This window comes from Ceratotherium simum, chromosome 6 (genome assembly GCF_057802395.1).
Source record: "Ceratotherium simum simum isolate JZ-2026a chromosome 6, ASM5780239v1, whole genome shotgun sequence".
Classification (NCBI taxonomy): Eukaryota; Metazoa; Chordata; class Mammalia; order Perissodactyla; family Rhinocerotidae; genus Ceratotherium; species Ceratotherium simum.
The window spans coordinates 73,950,878-73,967,846 of NC_141905.1; the positions used below are offsets into that span (position 1 = coordinate 73,950,878).

Consider the following 16,969-nt stretch of genomic DNA (forward strand, 5'->3'; position numbering starts at 1 on the left):
TTCCTGTTACTGGCCTCCATTATTCCTGATTAAAAATCAGTTGTTAATCTTATTGGGCTTCTTTCTAAGTGAGGAGTCATTTTTTTCTCTTGTTATTTTTAAGATTTTCTCTTTGTCTTTCATCATTTTTATTATAATGTGTCTGTTTGTCAGTCTCTTCATGTTTATATTACTTAGAGTGTGTTAAGCTTCTTGAATGTGTAGATTAATGTTTTTATCAAATTTGAGTTTTTAGGAATCATCCCTTCAAATAAACTTTAGCCTCCTTTCTCTCTCTTCTATCCTTTCAATACTCTCATTATCCATGTATTGGTGCACTTCATGGTGTCCCACATTTATGTGAGGCTCTGTTCATTTTTCTCCATTCTTTTTTCTCTCTGGACTTCAGCTAACATAAGCTCTATTGATCTATCTTCATGTTTACTAAATCTTTATTCTGCCAGTTCAAATCTACTGTTGGATCCCTCTAGTATATTTTTCATTGCAGTTATTGTACTATTCTACTCCATAATTTTCATTAGTTCTTTTTTATAATTTCTGTGTTTCTACCGATATTCTCTATTAGATTGGACATTGTCATCATACCTACCTTTACTTCGGTAAGCATGGTTTTCTTATTTTTTCTTTCTTTAAGTATTTTGAATATTTTTACTGTTTTCTAATTGTCCTTTTACTCCCATTCTTGAGGTGTCAATTCTCGTTTTTATTATCTCTCTCTTTCTTTCTCCTAACTCTCCTTTATGATGCTTTGTAATTTTTCATTTTGAGGTTTAATTCAGTAAGTGTTTTTTCTTCTATGTCAGAGGTTTGAAAACCAAGGCCTGAAGGCCAAACCTAGTCCACTGCCTATTTTTGTTAATAAAGTTTCATTGGAGTACAGCTATATTCAATTGTTTGAGTATTGTGTATGGTTGCTTTTGCACTACAAAGGCAGAGTTGAGTAGTCGTGACAGAGATTGTATTGTTTGCAAAGCCTACAATACTTACCATCTGGTCCTTTACAGATAAAAGTTTTCCTGTCTCAGTTCTGTGCTATCTTTGTGTGACCTGAGTTGTACAAGTATTTCAAGTGGCCATTTACATCTGCTTTTGTAAGGTGTATGAGGCTTTACTTCATTACAGGACAGGTTTTACATTAATGTTTGATATTGGGGTTTCTCCACCATATGGGCAATGTGGATTTCAACCCAACACATATGCCTGGCGCAGGCTTTAAGTTCTCACAAGTGACTTTTTTGTTTCATACACATATTCCAGTGTACTTAAGGTTCTTTTCTGCTTCTTTGGGCTTGTCATGTGTTTTAGTACCTTTTTCACAGTTAGGGGCTATAATTGAAGACTTCGAGCATTGTAAATATGGTTCAGTTTAGCTCCCTTGCTTGAGGGTGCCAGAGATTATATCTCCTGGCCCTGTTGGATTTTGAAACCCATGCCTCCTAGCTCTTGCTTGTCTATCCCATGTGTAGTAAAATTCTGCCAAGCTGAAACTTCTCGTTAAGATTCTTGTTTTTAGTCCCTGCTTTATTTCTTGCATCTGATAATTCCCTTTTGTTTTAAGATAGGCTATGTGTTGAAAAATGTTTTGGGTGAATTTTAGCCCTGATTTTCTGTGTATATAGTTTTGAATTTTATTGAGAATGTCAGGCAGATATTTTTAAATGTTTTACATCTGTTTTTGAGAGCACATATTTTTTAAAACTATGTACTTCATTTGCATATCAAATGCTGAGTTTTTCATTATGTTTTACTTTCATTTTTTTTTCTGTTTGTGTATCCGTAGATGAGGAGCCATCTGGGCTGGTTTTAAAATTTAGACAAAACAGTATGGATGGCTTCTCTTTAGTTTTATTCATGTTCCACAGCCAGGTTCTTATTAGAATCTTTCAAGTAACAATGTATCCTGGAAGAATTATTAGATGCAAGCTTATATTGCCTGTTGCTGCAACACCCTGATGGTAGTGAGAAGTAACACACAATCATCAGCTTACTAGTGTATCCTTTTCTTGTCTGTGTTTGGTACAGCCACTATGCCTGGGTTCTGCTTTCTATAACATGCTTTCTCCTTTGCAATACCATACTAGTTACAAGCTATGACAATGACTATCCTTTTTTTGCTAGAAATTTTGCCTGCAGTTGGGTCCAAATTATACCAGCTTTCTGCATGGTATATTCACTACATGAAACATCAGACTTTTCTGTATTATACTTTCCAGTGGCTGTATGGAGGCATGCCAGTGATATGCTTCTTGATTGCCCCATGGCCCCAGACTGCCTTTAGAACTTCTCACTTTCAGGAAGGGCCATTTGAGTGGCGTTTGAGTGGCATTATACCAGGGCTCCTTTTTAAATTTATATATAAATTTTATATATTTATATATATAAATATAAATTATATATATGTATCTATATATAAAAAGGTATAGTAGTTCACTACTTTGTAGTTTTATTTGTGTAGTTGTCACTGTACCCAAATTCCTGTTGTTGCTGGCAAGTTTTCTTGTTATTTCAGTGGTAATCTGAAGGGAGGATGTTAGATGTGACCGCTAAATTTAGCTGTATTATGCAGAAATTAAAGCATCTATTTTTCTGATGAAAAAATGCAGCCAGGAGTTTCATAAAATACTGATAGTAACCCACGTCTTATTTTGAAATTTTCATGTAATGCTTTACTTGTAGTGGGCATTCAATAAATTTTGTTTTTACCTGAGTGAATTAATTAGTGGTGTGACATAATAAATTTTCTATGAAATAACAACTTAAACTTTTAAGCAAAATGCTAAAAAATTGAAGTTGTTAACATTATTGTTTCTTATTATTGAAGTAATATGAATTTATTGTAGAAAATTGATGATGCAGAAAAATCTTACTAAACTAAGATAACCATCATTAACTTTTCTGAAGGCATAGTTACACATTTAAAAACAGAATTATGATCATTCTAAACGTAATGTTTTGTATCCTTATTTCACTTAATTTATCTTGAACATTTTCCCTTGTTATTAAATTTTCTTCTAGTTGTTTCATAATGTAATATAAAATTTGAAAACTATAATTTTACTCAATTTCATAAAGAAGATGAAGATTATTTAGCATTTTCCCATGATGACTGCGTGTCATTTCTATACTATGTTGCAACAGAGTTATGCCTATGAAAATTTCTGAAAGATATAGGTATTTGGTTCTTACTCTTTTTGCATATTTCTTCATCCTTTGGTGTTAATTCTTGTTGATGATATTATGCTAGTCTCTTGGGATTTCTCTCTCACTTTCAAATTTTCTGCATACAAGAGGTATGGTATTTAATGTTTGATCTTTTGATTCATACTTCTTGATTGTGTATTTGTTTCTGCCATTGATTATCTGTATGACTTTGGGTAGTTGCTTAACCCAGGCTTCCTCATCACAGAAGTGGTCTGAAAAATAGTAGCTTCCACAGAGAATTGTTGTGAGGATTAAATGATATAATTCATGTATACACCTGGTAAACTATACGGCAATGGGGTGTTATTTACGATATTTTTAAACTGATGCAATGTGTACACTGACCAATCAGAATAGATGCCAGCCACAAACCATTGGAATCAATTGAACACTGGCTTTCCTGGCTAGAGTGAGAGAGAGGTCAATTAAATGCTATCTTAGTTGTAATAATGATGAAAATGATTAGGAGGGTGATAATGATGATGATGTTGGGGCAAGCAGTTACCAAACTAAGTTAATATTATGCCTCAAATAGGCACTAAAGGCACGAGCTTTCATATGAACTTTATCTCTCATCTGAAATTTTTGGATTCTGTTGTAATATTAATATCAAAACATATTAAATCTCATATTATGAAGACATAAAAAAAATCTCATGCTTTAAATCGGATTCTGTTTAGTTCACATTCAAATAGAATTTCAGTTAAGCCTTTGGCCAAGCTTTTCTTGGCCAAAGAAGATAAACATTTACACAAATTATTTTAAAAGTGCTATTTTTCTTCATGTATTTTCTAGAAGTAAGGACATATTGCCACACAATTTTCTATATTTATTGTTCCTTTGTTATTAGGTGTAAATATAATTAAGATGCATCTTAACATTTGTTAATCAAAGCTATATTATTCACTCTTGTGTTTATGTAATTTAATAGACCTAATATTCACATGAATCTTTAAGGAATATGTTAAAAAGTATTTCCTCCTTAGCTGTAATTTTTATGTTTCATTTTATCTCTAGTCCCTACATTTTATAGAGCATAAGGCAAAATTTCAGCACAGAATTTATTGTATATATTGTCCTGCATTAATATTTTGAGCCACATACGTTATATATTAACAAAACTTGGGAAATGTTGCTTGAGCTTGGCTGCTGTTCAGATTTTTAAAATACATTCTTTGTTTTGATAGCTCTTATACCTGATATTGTTAAGTAGGTATTTGTAATATTTTTTACTATTTTTTTTAGCTTGCCAGTGTAATGGACATAGCACTTGCATCAATAATAATGTGTGCGAACAGTGTAAAAATCTCACCACAGGAAAGCAGTGTCAAGACTGCATGCCGGGTTATTATGGAGATCCAACCAATGGAGGACAGTGTACAGGTAAGTATTTTTTCTTTTACCTCAGTGTATTTTTAATACAGAAAAGAAAATTGAGAAAGATATGCCACTTGTGGAAAATATATTTTATTAAAGAAAGTTTTTTTCCATTGTCTCAATATTTTTAAAATGTAAAAATATTTATTAGGGATTATGTGAACTATAAAAATTCTGTGATATACTTGCTTTAAAAATTTTTACTTTTTCTTATTTCAGAATGGATACATGTTTATTATAGGAAATTTATCAAATGCAGATAAATTAAAAATTACCTACAATCTCACTATTTAAAAATAATCACTGCTTATTGTTTTTTTAATAATAGTTATCATTTTGACTTTAGAAACAAGAAATAATTAAAGGTTTTGTGTATGCCTTATATGAGGTAAGAGTTTTTTTTTTTTTTGCACAGGGTGAGTGGGAGTATAGTATTATGTTTAAGAGAAAGGGTTTGGAATCAATCCTGGGATGAAATCCCAACTCTGCCACTATTTGCGTGTATGGCCTTTGCTAATTAACTTAGTTAACCTCTCAGAGCCTCATTTTTCTCGTATGTAAAAGGGATATGATAATACTTCATTGGATTATTGTAAAGATCAAATGAGTTTACGTGTAATAGAGACACATGTAATAGGAAGTGAAGCACATTAAGAGAGCATATATAAGTGCTGGCTATTACTATCACATTTTTTGTTCACTAAACCGTACTTTTCTCTATCTTCCGCTCTATCCTGCTGTTTCTTTCTCCTACTTTTTAAAGAATTTTTGGTCTTTCTTTTAAAATTTTCTTTTTAAATTATAAGTTTACAGTAATCCTTCTTTATCTCTAGGTTAGTCTTTGTCCCTTAAATTTTTTATCTACTTTTTCTAAATGGAGATTGCCTATATAGCGACCACAGAAAACCCCAGTTGTTAGCTATGAAAGGATGAGGAATCTTGAAAGAGACAGTTGGGCCTGGCCTAGTCTAAATAAAAATTTTAACACTACCTACATATTAAAACCACCTGAAAGCTTTCAAAAAATATCAATGTCTAGGCCATTCCCTAAAATAATTAAATCAGCATCTTGGTTGAGGTTGTAAGGTGATTCTTGGACATTGGTTCTTTTCAAAGGCTTCCCAAATGACTCTAATATGCACTCAGGGTTGAGAAACACGGAGAATGATGGACTCAGTCTTTGAGTCAACAAAATTGCTCAGGCAATAGCAGGTTTGGTGCTAACTGAAGAAAAGTGAATGAAAGTTTTGTGATATGGAATGCTCTGACCTGTTTGAATCCCTAACACAGATGAATTGGCTGACATTTGCATTTTCTGTGTTGTAGGCGCTATACTCATAGTGTTATATTCATTATCTCGTCTCAACTTCACAACAACTGTATGGGAGGTATCACTTTTATCTCCATTTTACATACAGACCCCAATTCACAAAGAAGTTAAGTAAAATACCCAAGATCATACGCTAGTAAGAGGAAGAAAATGTTTGATTCTTAGGCTTTGCTCTTAACTCCTAATACAGATTTTCTGTTAATATGGACAGGGAAGATCCGGTATCCCCTAGCCAAAAGCCACAGCTTAGTGCTCTGTCCCGTGTATAACAGGAGGAGCAGTAGACATGGGCGCGGTGGAATCCACGAAACTTAGACTTCATCTCTTGGAGTCATAGTATATTGTTATTTTATGTTTTTTAAGTAAGAAGATAAAGGCTTTGGAGCCATCCTGTTTTCCAAAGCTTTTTACTACTGAAATTTCTACAGCCGAGAATTTCATTGGACAAAAAATATACTTCAGATAGATTATTTATATATATTAATGTTTTGTTTCCACAACTTTAAGAAAAAAATAAAACCCTGGGATGTTTTTTCACATTACAATTTATATGTCTCTGCAACCTTTAAATATTCAATATATAACTGTATATGTTTTATTTTACTTTAATGACAATGATTTCATGTATACTTTCCAACTTATTTTAATGCCTATGTAATAGTCCATCAGATTTTTGTGAAGTAACTTATTTAATATATTTCTGTTATTTATGTAACGCTTCCAACCATAACCCCAATTTTTGAGCATTATTTTTTTAATTAATGTCAAATCCACATAACATTAAATTAACTATTTTAGATGTATAATACAGTGGCATTTAGTACATGCATAATATTGTGCAACCATCACCTCTGTGGAGTTCCAAAACATTTTCATCCCTCCAAAAGAGAAAACCCCATACTTACCAGGCAGTCATCCCAGCCCCCGGCAACCACTAATATGCTTTGTGTGTCTGTAAATTTACCTATTCTGGATATTTCATATAAATGAAGTCATGCAATAGATGACCTCTTGTGACTGGCTTATTTTACTTAGCATAACGTTTTCAGTGTTCATTCTTGTAGCATATATCACTACTTCATTCCTTTTATGGCTGAATATTATTCCACTGTATGGATATACTACAATTTTTTAATCCATTTATTCATTGATGAACATTTCGTTTTTTTCCCACCATTTGGCTATTCTAAATAGTCCTGACATGAACATTACTGCAAAAGTTTTTGTATGAATACAGGTTTTCAGTTCTTTTGTGTATAAACTAGGAGAGGACTTGCTGGATCATCTGATCATTCTATGTTTAAGTTTTTGTGGAACTGCCAAATTGTTCAAGTTGTTTCCCATAGTGGCTGCACTGTTTTACATTCCCACCAGAAATGTAGAGAATTCTACTTTTTTCACATCCTTGCCAACACTTGTTATTTTCCTTTAAAAAAAAAATTTTAGCTATCTTAGTGGGTGTGAAGTGATATCTCATTGTGGTTTTAATTTGCATTTCTCTAATGACTAGTGATATTAACTATCTTTTCATGTAGTTGTTTGTTGGCCATTGTATATTTTCTTTGGAGAAATGTCTATTCAACTTCTTAGCCCATTGTAAAACAATTTATTTTTCTTAATTGTGGTAAAATATATGTTACAAAGTGTACCATTTTAACTGTTTTTAAGTGTGTAATTCAGTGGCATTAAGTACTTTCACATTGTTATACAATCATCATTATCATCCATCTCCAAAACTTTTTTCATCTTGCAAAACTAGAACTCTTTAATAATATTATTATTAAATAATAACTCCCCATTCCCCTCACCCCCAGCTCCTGGCAACCACCATTTTACTTTCTGTTGTTATGACTGTGATTACTCTAGGTACCTCAAATAAGTGGAATCATACACTTTTGTGTATGATTTTGTCATTTAGTGATTGGCTTATTTCACTTAGCATAATGTCTTCAAGATTCATTGGTGTCGTAGCTAGTGTGTGTCAGAATGTCTTTCCTTTTAAAGGCTTAATAATATTTTGTTGTGTGTATATACCATATTTTGTTTATCTATTCATTCGTTGAAGGACACTTGAGTTGCTTCCACCTTTTGGTATTATGAATAATGCTGCTATGAACATGGGTGTACAAATATTTGTTTGAGTCCCTGTGTCTTTTCATATGCTTATTAGCCATTTGTAATCTTTGGAGAAATGTCTATTCAATTCCTTTGCCCATTTTTTAATTGAGTTATTTGGTTTTCTGTTATTGTTGTTGAATTCTAAGAGTTCTTTGCATATTCTAGATACGAGGCCATTATCAGATATGCGATTTGCAAATATTTTCTTCCATTCCGTAGGTTGTCTTTTCACTTTCTTGATAGTGTCCTTTGAAGCACAGAAGTTTTCCATTTTGATGAAATCCAGTTTATTTATTTTTTCTTTGTTGCTTGTGCTTTTGGTGCATATGTTAAGAATCAATTGCCAAATGCAATGTCATGAAGATTACCAAAGTATTATTTTAATTTTTTGCCAACATAGGCAAAAAGAACTTTTGAATAACTGTATTAGCTACAAAATGTTTTAAATTAGAATGGTAAGTTTTATCATTCCGAAAGGCATAGTGCTTTTAGAAATATGTTCCCCTTTGGGGATGATACTGTTCTGCTAGGTTTAAGACAAGTTCAGTTATTCCATATTAATTGTTGTTACTGACATTGCACATCTGGCAAGTTGTGGCACAATGCAATGGAAAATGAAAGGGAATGGAAGAGAAATGCCCATCTTGTTCACTCTCGCACATTCTCTGGTAGTTTAGGAAGCTTTACACAATTCCTTATAGTTTCCTTGTTTCCTAAAGTTGGTAAGAAAATGTTTTGCTGTCTGACTTCTCTATGGTGATTTGACATATAAAAGTCATTTTTATTTCTTAGAGCCACATTAGCTATCTAACTAAGTAAATAACAACATGCCTAGTAATTATTTTTAATGCAGCAATGGCTAAAATCAATTTATAAAAAACGAGAAGTATAAATTTACTACTACTTCTTCATTTTTAGTTCACCTTGTTGAGAAAAGTTGATTTTTTTATTGGTGGATGAATTTATTAAAATTCAAAGTCTGTGATGATATTAAAGGAAAGAAGGAAATAGATTTATATTTCAATAGTGAGGCTTTGAATATACTGCAGATTTAGATATTATTTTTTAAATTAAGTCTACTAAAGCCAATATAACATTGTTGTCAATATTATATAAATGTATTTGTAGATTTTCCTGAGATTTTTTTTAGACTATGGCATATTTGTGGCTACTCTGTTATTGCAATTAACTATTACAAGTGTTTTATTATTAAAATTGTTTTATTTCTCATTAATGTTCAAGATGATTCTCTGATACAAACTTGCTCTGGGGCTGCCATCCTTCCATCTATCTATTTATATCTATCTATCTATCTATCTATCTATCTATCTATCTATCTATCTATCTATATCTTTCTATCTATCTATCATCTATCTTTGTAGCTATGGAAGAATACAGCATTGGTAAGAGCTTGGGCTTTGGAATCATACTGTTGGGGTCCATATCCTGGCAATGCCACTGTCACCTTTGGTAATTATTTAACCTCTTAGTGTCTCAGTTTTCTCACCTGCAAAATGCAGCTAGTTTAAATTATCATGAGGCTTAAATAAAGTAATTTACATATTAAATAATATGTGTTTCTGGCAAATGTTAACTCTACAATGCTAGTTATTACTGTGAATATTATTATTAATATTATTACTATTTATAACATTAATAGGCATAAGTATGTTAATAAAAATATATGATTAAGACTTTGGAACAGTCTTATTTTTGTCATATTATCTCCAATCTGACATAAATTTTAGTAAAAAGAAAATAAGTGAAAATTTCGTTGAATAGAACAGCTCAATACACTACAGCAGCTCAACACTCAATATACACTACACTGCTTTGCAATGAAGGATTATCCTTGAATTCCACAAACAAGTATTGAGTACTTACTATATGCAAGCTACTGTGTTAGATCTTAAATTTATATACCTTGTGTGGGTGCTATGATAGTGTTATGAAGAAGTTGAATGATAGAATCAGGGACAAAGAGACTAATTCTGATAGAAGGATCTGGGTAGGCCTTTGAGAGTTGAGGGCAATTTACAAGCTTCAATTTTATGTGATGATCATTAGTTACATGTTTTTCATTGTCACTTGTTCTAAATATAAGACAACTAAGCTATAAGGTTATTAATCTCAAAAATATTTTAATATATTTATATGTATTTGTTGTATTTGATTATTCATAAAAAGATGTAGTACAAGAAAAAAACTTTCAAAATCATGAAATATACAGACATTTTAAAAATTGCAGTCTTGTATGACTAATAGTTTTCTTCATCTAGGTCTTACTCTCTTTGGTGTATTGCAAGATGTTTAAGAGGTTTAGCTGGTATGATGAATAAATTCTTTTCCTTTAACATTGCATCCATAATTGGTTTTAGTAAAGTCTACTTTTTATTAATTTATGTCTTTTAGTTCACTTCGTTCTTTTTCTACGTTCTTGAATAGTATACTTATCTGATTTTTTTTCTTTCTCTCTCTCTTTTTTACTTTTAATAGTGATAAACAAACTTTTGTTATTTTCCACTTTGGGGAGAAAAGAGTTCTTTCAACATAGTGACAGTTTTATTTTTTCGTTAGTTTCTTATCAGTAAACTTTTGCTTTTCTTTTGGCATATTATGAATATCTGTCCATATCAGACTTTTACAGAAGTATTTAATACTTTAATAAATGCAGTGGGCTATGACACAAATATTCTCTGAGACTAGAGGGTAATAAAAAGGAAGATGAATTAACTCTTCTTAAGTTCGCACGCTCTGCCACAATGGCCTGGGTTCGCAGGTTCGGATCCTGGGCGCAGACCTATGCACCGCTTATTGAGCTATGCCATGGTGGCATCCCATATAAAGTAGAGGAAGATGGGTACGGATGTTAGCCCAGGGCCAATATTCCTCAGCAAAAATGAGGAGAATTGGCAATGGACGTTAGCTCAGGGCTAATCTGCCTCAAAAAAAAAAAAAGAAAGAAAGATAAAAGAAAACCAAGAGAGACTTTTTAAATTATGCAGAGCTGCCTGTTTCCACTGCATGATTAAAAAAAAAAAAAAAAAAACTACTTCATTTCATAGCTTCTATAATATTGTTAGCTAGTTGGTCTTTTCTCTATACTAATTTTTTGAAATCCTTGTCTTCCTTGGAAGAAGTGTTCCTCTAACTTCAGATGCTCAGTAACCCTAAGTTTTCTTTATCTACTCTATCTTTTTGATCTCTTTTCATCCTTTTTGTTCTCATAAAAGGAATTGAAAGGACAAGATGAGCGGAGACTATGAAAACTATTTGGCCCTGATGTTGTCAGAAGTTTTAGAGTGACCTTTGGTTGTGGGTTATTAGAAGATGCAGTTTACTACTTTTTTCTGTTAGATGCGATTTAGAACTGTCTGTGGCTGGGTCTTGTGAAACTGCTGCAGACATAGTCACTGACCTTCTGAGTGCTGGGGCCCTGCCAGGTGTCACTCTAGCACCTCTATTAACCTCCCCATCCTCAAGATCTCCCTTCCTATTTTTCATTTGCACAATGTTCTACTTTCCGCCTATCCTAGCTTAAACTTTTGCTTCAACTTTTGGCATTTGGATTGTGTTTTTTTAGGCTCCTATGCCTGATGCTATAGAATATTTTCACCTCTGGTTTGCAAGATTTTGACAGTGAAATGTGTCATTTGCATGCTTTCTTTTTATTAGTAAATTCACTAATATATCTCGTATGGAATTTTAAAAGCCATTCAATGGTTTTAGATCTACAAGTACAATACTTATCTATTTGGGACCAGATAGAAACCGTTCTTTTTTCTCGTGTTCAATACTTCTCTTTAATTTCATTTGGTGGGATGCTTAGCTCCCTTATCATGTATTGCTTGAGGTTTTGTGTTAGAAGGATCTGGCACTATTTGGCTCTTTAAAAAGTGATATAAGTGCCGGCCCGGTGGCGCAAGCAGTTAGGTGCCTGCGCTCCGCTGCGGTGGCCCGGGGTTTGCCGGTTCGGATCCCGGCATGCACCGACACACTGCTAGTTAGGCCGTGCTGTGGCGGCGTCCCATATAGAGTGGAAGAAGATGAGCACGGATGTTAGCCCAGGGCCAGTCTTCCTCAGCAAAAAAAAAGAGGAAGTTTGGCAAATGTTAGCTCAGGGCTGATCTTCCTCACCAAAAAAAAAAAAGTGATATAAGATATTATAATTTAATTTAACAATAAAAATGGCTCTTACATTGACCTACAAAGGTTGAGGAATTCCTGTTTTCTTCAAATGACAGGCCTAGGATGAAAACTAAAAGGTAAATTTAAAGTGGAGGATACTTCTCATATTCTAAAACATATAAAACATTTTATACTACAGAAAATTAGAGGTTAACCTAAAGAAACTCTAAGCATATATTTGGTTTTATTCTGATATTTATAGATTTTTTAAAAACCAAAATCAAACTAAATGCCAATTTGACACACACTTTTCATTGCTCAGATAGTGCACAAAAACTAATTAGTGATGGCGGAGAAGTTAATTATATATCAGAAATGCCTAGAGCCGGTGGCAGAAAGCATCAGCATAAATATTCTCTGTAAATATTTCATAAACATATTAAAATCCTCCTTAATATATATTTAAGAAGCAATGCCTTTTCTTTCAAATGTCCATTTTATATACCGTAGGACGTGAATATGAATATTTGCTTTTCTGTTAATCACATATAATTTTATCTATACTTTTTATCTTGCTTTTTCTTTATAAGCCAATTTACTGATTTTATAATAATCGTAATCTACATTTTTAGGCTGTAAAGGAAGTATATAAACATTTAGTTGTATATTTAGTGAATAGTATAGCCTACTTTATTAAGCAATTTTAACTTTTTTTTGACTTCCTGTTAAACATTTCTGTACAAGGTCACTGCTATTCAAATTAATTAGTTCAAAAACTGAATTCAGTGACTTTATTATTTAAAAAATGTTCTTCCTTCTCCCTCATCTTAGTTAATGATGATGCCATCCTTTTAGGCTCAGTTTCAATGGTACCTTTGATTCATTCTTTTACATTCTGTCCCTAGCTGATCCTGGCTCTCTCCTGTCTCTGACATCTGTCCCTCCTTTGTAGTCCGTCATCCTTATTAGTTTAGGCCCCCAGGATTCCTCTGTTCTTCTGCCGCTGCTGGATGTTACAGATTACGTGCAGTGGAAAAGGTTCTTGTGAAATATTTGTTGGATTAGTAAATGGATACCCTCCCTGTATACAATCTCTCCATATGTAATCCGCCTTTATATTTCCTTTATAGGAGGAGAAACAGTTTTCTTCCTAAAAACATTCAGTGATTTTATTACCATTTCTAAAATCTTTCATTGTCTCCAAAGTGTCTGTGAAATAAATTAAAAACTCTTTAACAAGACTTTTATGCTCTGACCCCAAATAATTTTTCTGGTTTCATATCCAGGTGGTAGAATATTTCACATATTCTACCACATCTTGCTTCTCTTTTTCTGTATGTCTACATTTTGGTTAATGACTCTAACATATTCCTTGTCAGCCAGCTCCAAGCATTACATTAAAAAATATATAACTAATATTTAATGGTAGTTTATTTATGCCAGGAACATTGCTAAGAACTTTGCATAAATTTTTTCATTTTATCCTAAGCAATTTATAAAGTATATACTATTATGTCCATTTTACAGATGAGTAAACCAAGGACGTAGGCCTAAGCACCATGTTAAAGGCTAAGCCAACAAGTTCTGGAACCAGAATTCAAGTGTGAGATACCTGACTCTTGTGCTCCAAACCAGTATGCTCTTACATCTTCTTTGAATCTCAGATATAATTAGTGGTCAACTCTATCCATTTCAAAGCCATAATATTGAACTGCCATTGTCTAGTTGTGTCTATCTTTATTTTAGCCTAGACTATTGTAATAGTTTTGAAACAGATCAGCCTCTCTTTCTTTGAATTGATCCTTTATTCTGTTTCCAGGTCATTCACAATATTGTGTACCTTTTCACCTCATATCCAACCACTCCTTCATATAAATCCAGCTCTTTACCCACTTGAACCTTTACTTCCCTGGTCACTACCATGTTTCTGAACTCCATTACTCATTTTTCAAATCTCAGCTCAGGGGGTATTTCAACCTGAAAACCTGTTGTAACGTCCCTCCTAACATTAGGCAGAGTTGCTACCTCCATTATGATGGCCATAAATGTTTTTTAAGTCATCATTTACGTGTCTTTCTATGTAGGATGTGAAGCTTTTGATGAGAAAAGTTTTATCTTATTTGTTTTGTATTTTGTTGTTGTTGAGGAAGATTTGCCCAGACCTAACATCTGTGCCAGTCTTCCTCTATTTTGTATGTGGGTCGCTGCCACAGCATGGCTGCTGATGGGTGGTGTAGGTTCATGCCCTGGAACCAAACCCAGGCCACGAAAGTGGAACACATCGAACTTAACCACTGGCCATGGGGCCAACCCCTGTTTTGTATTTTTTATGTTATCTTTGTATCCCCAATGCATAGGTAGGAGTACTGTGCTTGGCATATAGTTAGCACTTTGCTATCTTGACATTACTAAGAAAATATAATATGTGTCATCTGCTTTACTCATTTTTATATAATCCAAAAAAAAATAATTCAGACTTTCTAGCTAGATAGCTTTCTAGTTTCAATGAATATTTTCACTTTAGAGCAAGAGGCAAAAAGTGGCTTACTATTTTTTCCATGTTGATTTTTCTGCTTTCTTTTATTTTTCAGTAATAGAGCCAACAATGAAGCAATATTGGTTCCAATGTGTGTATTTTATGTTGCTCTGAATGAGGATTAGTTTTAATAATTATAAATGATATTTCATTCTGTACTCATAACTTATTGAGCAATAATCTAGTGTTTTGTACATAAATTTTTCATTAAGTACTAAGAGAAGTTATATAAAGTTTAGATAAGGAAGAAAAATGCAAATTTAAATATACAAATATAAAATTTGTATAATTTTATTCAGTTTCTAGTTTTTCTAGAGAGGATTAATAGAACTTTGGTGTCTGACTTCTCAAAGCTTACTGTCTACATTTTGTCTCACTAACCTATTTATTCTGGGGTCATTTTAGCAGAATGTATTATCCTATAAATTTTATCAGGTAACTTCAAAGTGTCTATTTCACTATACCATATAATTTGTATTTTAAATGATTTTTAAACGTATATTTTATATATTCTATCTGTCAGCAGCTAATTCTTTCTAGTTCAAAGCTATATTGCTGTATATGACTCCCATTATTAGTAACAGAAGATGTTTCAGTAATTATTCACATAGGATGATTTTTTTCTTGAAAATGTAAGGACTAGTGTTTTCTTGAGAAATGGAACCACTGTTTATTTTACCAGTTGCTAACAACATCCCTGCTGCCCAAAAGGAAAAAGCGTGTAAAATGCTTGATAACATATAGGAAAAACGAAGAACTCTTCAAATAAAGTTGTTAAACATAATGTTATTAACTTAGAAGTCAAAAGCATAAAATTGTATTTTATTATCTATCTTTTAAGTGTGGAAATGTTTAATACTTTCAAAATTGAAAAGGTCTATTTAATTTTTTTTGTTTTGACATAATTTCACACAGAAAAGTTGTGAGGATATACAGAGTTCCTCCAAGTTTCCTCTCTGTATGTCTCAATTAAACATTGCAGGTGTGATGTCTCTTTACTCCTTAAAGACTTCAGTGTATATTTTTTAAAAAGCAGGAATTCTCTTAACCACATTATAGTTATAGAAATCAGGACATTAACATTGATGCATATTGTTATTAAATAGAGACCTTATTTATATTTTACCAGTTGTCCCAACATTATTTTTTAGAGCAAAAGAAAATTCAAGATTATTAGTTGCATTCATTTGTATGTCTCTTTAGACTTCTTTAATCTGGAACATTTTTCTTTTTATTTAAAATGACATCGACATTTTTTAGGATATAGCTCATTTTTTTGTTTGTATATAGAACATGCTAGAATTTGGCTCTGTCTGACATTTCTTCATGACTACGTTCCAATTACACACTTTTGGCAGGAATACCACTGAAGTTATGCTAAATTCTCTCACCATATCAAGAGCCACATGCTGTCATTATTCCATTAATGGTATGTTCACTGTGAACATTTGGTTAATGTGGTGTTTGCCAGATTTCTTCACTATAAAGTTACTATTTTATCCTTTAATGAAAAAGTATCTTATAGGAGATACTTGGAGACTATGTGAATATAGTGTTATTTCTCAAACTTTCACTCACTAGTTTTATGACTTTTATGAAATGGTGATTTTCTAATTCCCTCATTCTTTCTACAATAATTAGTTGGCTTTCTTCTACAATGAAGAGCTTTCTCTGCTCTAGTTTGTCTGTGTTATCTTATCTATGTATCTATCTATTCTTCTATCTATGTATCTAATACATCTATGTATGCATGTGTCATCTCTCTGTCTATTCATTTATCATCTCTCTCTCTCTCTCTCTGTCTACTCTTTATCATTCTTTTAGCATTTCTTTATATTTTTGGCACTCATCTTATTCTTTTCCTGCCCTAACTGGAAGCTGTTATTTCTCAAACAGCCCTAGTTCCTTTAGTGGGCTCCTTTCTACAGGGACATCGTTGTTTCTGGATCATCTCAGCAGACAGAACTAGAGAATAGATGTGTGTGTACACTCGTGGTTATTAATGTGTCTACCCACAGACACATGTATATTCTCATACATACACATAACTACACACACCATACCCATTTCTATATCTACCTATACTCTGTGTTAAAAATCAGTGAGTTCACACTAATACCTCTCATCTCCTATCCCTAACTACATGGTGCATTCTATACTTCCTTCTTTCCAAATTTTTAATTTCCTTCTCTGCTGGCAAAGAATCTGGCTTTCATTATCCACAATGTGTACTTTTTTATTTGCTCCATCTTAGAATGTGCAGAAAGTAGTTTCAGAAT

General features: G+C 32.6%; 1 protein-coding gene across 4 annotated transcripts in view; it reads left to right on the forward strand.

Annotated features, from left to right (window-relative positions):
• The window catches only part of ATRNL1 (attractin like 1), a 773,536-nt gene that overhangs the window by 197,792 nt on the left and 558,775 nt on the right, over window positions 1-16,969 (forward strand). For all 4 annotated transcript variants that reach the window (XM_087432666.1, XM_087432665.1, XM_087432664.1 and 1 more), the window contains one exon: window positions 4,447-4,584. In XM_087432666.1, coding sequence (XP_087288792.1) covers window positions 4,447-4,584 — 138 coding nt within the window. The remainder of the gene's footprint in view (window positions 1-4,446; window positions 4,585-16,969) is intronic.